This window comes from Triticum dicoccoides, chromosome 7B (genome assembly GCF_002162155.2).
Source record: "Triticum dicoccoides isolate Atlit2015 ecotype Zavitan chromosome 7B, WEW_v2.0, whole genome shotgun sequence".
Lineage (NCBI taxonomy): Eukaryota > Viridiplantae > Streptophyta > Magnoliopsida > Poales > Poaceae > Triticum > Triticum dicoccoides.
In genome coordinates this window covers 120,693,327-120,698,559 of record NC_041393.1, presented here as the reverse complement: position 1 = coordinate 120,698,559, position 5,233 = coordinate 120,693,327, and the positions used below count along the sequence as shown (strand labels likewise).

Below are 5,233 nucleotides of genomic sequence, written 5' to 3'. Positions count from 1 at the left end.
TTCCAAAATATAAGGGGTATTTGTTTTTTTTTTTGGAAAGTCAAATTTCTTTAACTTTGACCAAGTTCAGTGCAAAAATATCACATCCACTATTAAACAAAAAAAGTATAGAAATTCATTTCATGATGAATCTAAAGTCGATTTGATATTTTGGATTTGATATATTTCTCTACAAACTTGATCAAATTTAAAAGATTGAACTTTTCAAAAAAGCAACACACCTTATATTTTAAAACATGATCGATTATTTTTGTAAGAAACCCAACAACACCAATGACGCAACAAAGCGTGTCAATCCTTCTTTTTCCAAAAGGGGGCACTTTATTATTTAAAATATTTAAGCATTACACCCGACTTCTGTATAAGTAAGATGCACACCGCCCAACAAAATCCTCTCACATAAATGAAAAATAAAAAAGGCAAAATACAAAGAGACATGTAGAGTCCGTATAACACCCAAAATGTAGGAGGGAAAATCCTAAGATCATACTGACACCCATGTTGGGTAAAAGTATCCCTCATTGTAGCCTGCAATCGTGTACACACCTCCGTAAATAAGTCTTGATTCTCCATGCATTGTAGAGAGGACCGTAAACAAAGAGTCCCGATACATCAGTAGATAACCTGCATCAGAGAAGTACTTTTGTCATTAAAAACCTTATCATTTCTACATACCCAAAGCGACCAAATAATGGCAAGCGCTCCCACCCTGAGAAGAGTTCCAAATATGTGATCAATCCCATGTAACCAGTTGCCAAATACATTAGCAACACTACAAGGAGGATACAAGCCAGAAGCTATTTGGATGACTGACCATATAGAACAAGCCAATTTGCATTGGAAGAATAAATATTTAATTGTCTCATCATGGTGACAAAAGACACAGTGCGTACTTCCATGCCAATTCCTCTTAGTAAGGTTATCTTTAGTAAGAATGACTCTACGATGAAGATACCACGCAAATGTTTTATACGTAAGAGGTATCTTCATCTTCCAGATCTTCTTGTTATTATCAACTGGCACATCATACTAGATTAACGCTCTATACATTGGCTCCACTAAGAATTGTCCATTCCCATGGATGTTCCATCATAATACATTAGCCCATGTGACAATTACACCATGGACAACCGCTGGAGCAGGATGTTCCACGGTTGGAGTATGAGTCCAATTAAATCTCTTCTGAACATCATATTTGGCGGAAATGGTTTCATTGCCGTGGCGATAGTACCACCCTTGTGACGCACAATATGGTATAGAGCCGGATATTGTTCCTGGAGTGTGGCACTTTCTAGGCACTTGTCCTCCTAAATCCTAATTTTTGAGTCGTCCTTAATCGAGAATGATTCATAGCAGAAGAAATATTCTTCGTGGCCATTAGACCCGCTCAAAAGTAGGAATCTCCAGGCTTCCAATATACTTGGGATACCGCCTTGGAACACACTTGTTTTCTCCTTAGAAGGGTTTGCCAGACACCATCTTCCGTCAGTAATTTAAACAACCATTTGCCGAAGAGGGCCCTGTTCTTAACCTCATGGTCATGAATGCTGAGCCCGCCTTGATCTTTGAGACCGCAAATCACAATCCATTTAGCCAGTCGATATTTCACTACAACCTACAACTTCTCTTATTCCCTAGGTGAGGCGTTTGGCTGCCTCCCAGCGTCTAAGCATCACCTAGACTTCGCATTTTTCTAACAGAGCCAAAAATGCACCTAGGAAGCTATATGTCCTTTGCTCTGTTTCCTCACGGTGAATTGAGGATCAATGCTACGACTTCCTTCTTTAGCATTTTCATTAACTTTGTGGCAGTAGCTAGCATGGTAGCACATGTCTCGTTCTTCTTAGGTAAAGCCATCATGGCTTGCTTTATTAACATAAATCACACTTACACCGTTCGTAAGAATTACAAGTAAGCAACTAGGGGATCGTCGTCTGATAATGTCGTCCATATAGCAGTGCTCGTCTCGTTATTAGTTATGCTCAAAGTTTGGAGACGTGCGTGACACTTGCCCTACGGAAAAAATATACTACTCCGTAGTAGAACAAGTATATACAAGTAAAGACAACCAGGGAACGCCATGCATGGGCGAGGCAGGATGAGCGCGGTGGAGTATTCAGCGATTCCCATCCGAGCACCGCAATTAATCCACAAGCAGCCGTACCAAGAACAGTCCTCTCTCTATATTTTGGGCCTGTTCGCGTTGCGTGTGTGGGCATGAAGGGGACAGTTGGGATCAACTCGATCCAAGGACCAAAAACACAAGCAGAATTTTCGCATTCTTCCCACAACTAATAATAAGAACCAAAATGTGGACCCTGGGGAAAAGCCGGGCACAGCGAGAGAGAGAGTGAAGGTGCACCTTTTTTTATTAGCTTATACTCCCAAGCAGTCCCCCATCATCTCTCGAGAGGGGAGGGGGTATAAATTTCGGGCAAGTGTGGCGCTCTCATTCGATGGTGGCCTCGCCTCTCACGGCCATACGGAGAGATCACACACGGGAAAGAAAGAGAGTCCAGCATCAAGCTAAGCCAGCGAGCTAGAGCTTAGCGCCAGTTCTCCAGTACTCTCGATCGGCGTCTCCCTTTCCGCTCCCTGCCACTGAATCTCATCTCCGGCTGCTCGTGCCGGCGGCGGCAAATGGAGGAGCAGCTGAGCCCGGTGGCCGTGACGCACCTGCTGCAGCACACGCTCCGGAGCCTCTGCACCAGCGACGCCTCGCAGTGGGTCTACGCCGTCTTCTGGCGCATCCTCCCCCGCAACTACCCTCCCCCCAAGTAAGCCCTGCCTTCTCCTCCCCTTCCTTCCTTCCATCCATCAATCTTCATCACGCGCCTGTAAACCAAACCATGGCCGCCACCGCCATCAATCAACGTCCTGATGCCGCCCTGCACTCTCTTTGGCGATTGCTAATCTCTTTCTCGCTCTGTCTGTTTGTTTGAGCAGATGGGATCTCCCAGGTGTGGCGTATGACAGGACCAGAGGAAACAGGAGGAACTGGTACGCGCATCATATACACACGCAGACCACCCCAAGTCTTTCACCGTCGTCTGAGACCTACTGTGTCGGGGTTTCGGTTTCTTGCACCCAGGATCCTGGCGTGGGAGGACGGGTTCTGCAACTTCGCGGCCACCACCTCTGCAGCCGCCTGCGGCCAAGAGGGGGCAGGAGCCGCTGCAGCTGCGTACGCGGACTGCGAGGCTGCCGCCGCCGCAGCAGTGCAGGAGGCTAAGCAGGGCCTGGGCCTGGGCCTGCAGCCTGAGCTCTTCTTCAAGATGTCCCACGACATCTACAACTACGGCGAAGGGTCAGTACTCCCCACGATTAACTGGCTTATGATCAGATTAGGTAGATAAGCAGGCGATCGGCCGGTCACCGGTCACCGGTGCTGCTGGATGATGGTTAACTTAACTAACCAGGCTACCTCTCTTTTCTTGGTCGCTTGCCTGCAGGTTGATAGGGAAAGTGGCGGCGGACCACAGCCACAAGTGGATCTTCAAGGAGCCCCCGGAGCAGGAGATCAGCCTCATCTCCTCCTGGAACAACCCCGCCGACTCCGTAAGCTGCTCCTCCGTCCCCCCAAACATTCGCCGCCAGCTTACTGAGCTAATGCAATCCTTAACTGACCATCCTCCATGACCATGAAATTAAAATTATTGACCCGGTGCAGCAACCGAGGACATGGGAGGCTCAGTTCCAGTCTGGAATCCAGGTACGCCTTGACAAATCGCAATCGCCGCCGGCCTTTTTGATCAAAAGCTCTCTGCCTGCCTGCTCCATCATCCTCTGCCCCTTGATGCCTTCTCTGCTGCCGCATCGTTTCCCGCGCCGCATGCAGCTAGCTCAGCTGAAAGCTGAAAGCTGAAAGCTGATGCTGCCATCGTAGCATAGATAGCATTACTGGTTTCTTTCGTTTCCTATTTCTTTCTCTCATTCTTGTGTGGCGCGTGCAGACCATCGTGCTGATCGCCGTCAGGGAGGGCGTCGTGCAGCTCGGCTCCATGAAAAAGGTGCGCCCCCCTACTAGCTGGATTAGCCCGTGTGTTTATAGCCCACTGCGTGCTCGCTGGTCTTATTCTACCGGGCTTTAATGGAGTCTCTCCCGAGAACGGAAGCCAACATGTGGCGCACGCGCGACCGTGCAGCGCTGCTACTAGTGGTAGCGGCAGTGGCTTTAATTGATAGTAGTATTTGGTCGCACGAGTGAGTGAGTGGTTGTGTAATGATGATGTGATGCTGCTTGCTTGCTGGTTTGATCGATGGATCGTGGTCGTGCAGGTGGCGGAGGACCTGAGCTACGTGGTGACGCTGCGCCGCAAGTTCGGGTACCTGGAGAGCATCCCGGGCGTGCTGCTGCCGCACCCGTCGTCGGCCGGCGTGTTCCCGATGGCGGACGTGGCCGCCGCGGGCTGGCCGGGCATGATGCCGCCGCCGGACATGTACGTCGACCCCTACGTGCCCGGGCCGGCGCCCATGCACATCATGCCGTCCATGAGCAGCCTCGAGGCGCTGCTCTCCAAGCTGCCGTCCGTGGTGCCGGCGCCCCCGCAGCCGCCGGGGTCCATGCCGGGCGTGGCGCCTCCCTCGGACGCCGCGGCCAAGGAGGAGGCTGAGGAGGACTACGCCCACTGCCACGCCATGGACATGTCGTCCGTGCCGAGCAACGGCGGCGAGAGCACGAGCACGAGCGCCGCCGCCGCCACCGCCATGTCGTCCTACTTCCTCGACGTGGGCGGCAAGCCCAGCGAGGCCGGGTTCTAGGCCATCCATGGTCGTCGTCGTCGTCGTTATTCTAGTAGCTAGTGTAAAATCAATTAATCGATCATATTATTCCCACGATCAACCATCCCACGCCAAACGACCAGGGACTAGTTAACCGCAAATCATTGGCACAGTGTCTGATTATATCGTCGTACTAGTTCCGTCGGACTTGATCTGGCCGTACGTACTACTACAATGTAACAGCTACGAAGTAGCGGTGTGCATGCATGATTGGATTTGTCCATCGCATTTACACATGCTTGTTATGAGATGAGAGATGCATGACACCTGAGGGAGCAAGGACACGGCAATGGCCGGCGTGCCCCAATCGGACCGTCGTCCTTCCCCTTCCCCGTCGCGATCCGATGGAAGCGCGTTCCTTTGACTACTCCTTTCCCGCCGGGGCCCAGGTGCCTCCTCTCCGGCCAACTAATGCACGTCCGATACGACCAATCTCAACTCCTCGAGCTTA

The 5,233-nt window shown here is 50.6% G+C and overlaps 1 protein-coding gene across 1 annotated transcript; it reads left to right on the top strand.

Moving 5' to 3' along the window:
* Window positions 1-2,432: 2,432 nt before the first annotated feature.
* LOC119335221 (protein RICE SALT SENSITIVE 3-like) lies at window positions 2,433-5,016 on the top strand. The gene is made up of 7 exons (XM_037607379.1): window positions 2,433-2,777; window positions 2,947-3,000; window positions 3,092-3,307; window positions 3,453-3,558; window positions 3,671-3,712; window positions 3,954-4,010; window positions 4,279-5,016. The coding sequence occupies exons 1-7, from the start codon at window positions 2,641-2,643 to the stop codon at window positions 4,759-4,761; spliced, it is 1,095 nt and encodes a 364-aa protein (XP_037463276.1). The 5' UTR covers window positions 2,433-2,640; the 3' UTR covers window positions 4,762-5,016.
* Window positions 5,017-5,233: the final 217 nt, after the last annotated feature.

Coding starts and splice junctions, on each gene's coding strand:
- LOC119335221 (XM_037607379.1), top strand. CDS start 2,641: ATGGAGGAGCAGCTGAGCCCGGTGGCCGTGACGCACCTGCTGCAGCAC. Junction 3,001..3,091: donor AGAGGAAACAGGAGGAACTG/GTACGCGCATCA, acceptor TCTTGCACCCAG/GATCCTGGCGTGGGAGGACG. Junction 3,559..3,670: donor GGAACAACCCCGCCGACTCC/GTAAGCTGCTCC, acceptor GACCCGGTGCAG/CAACCGAGGACATGGGAGGC.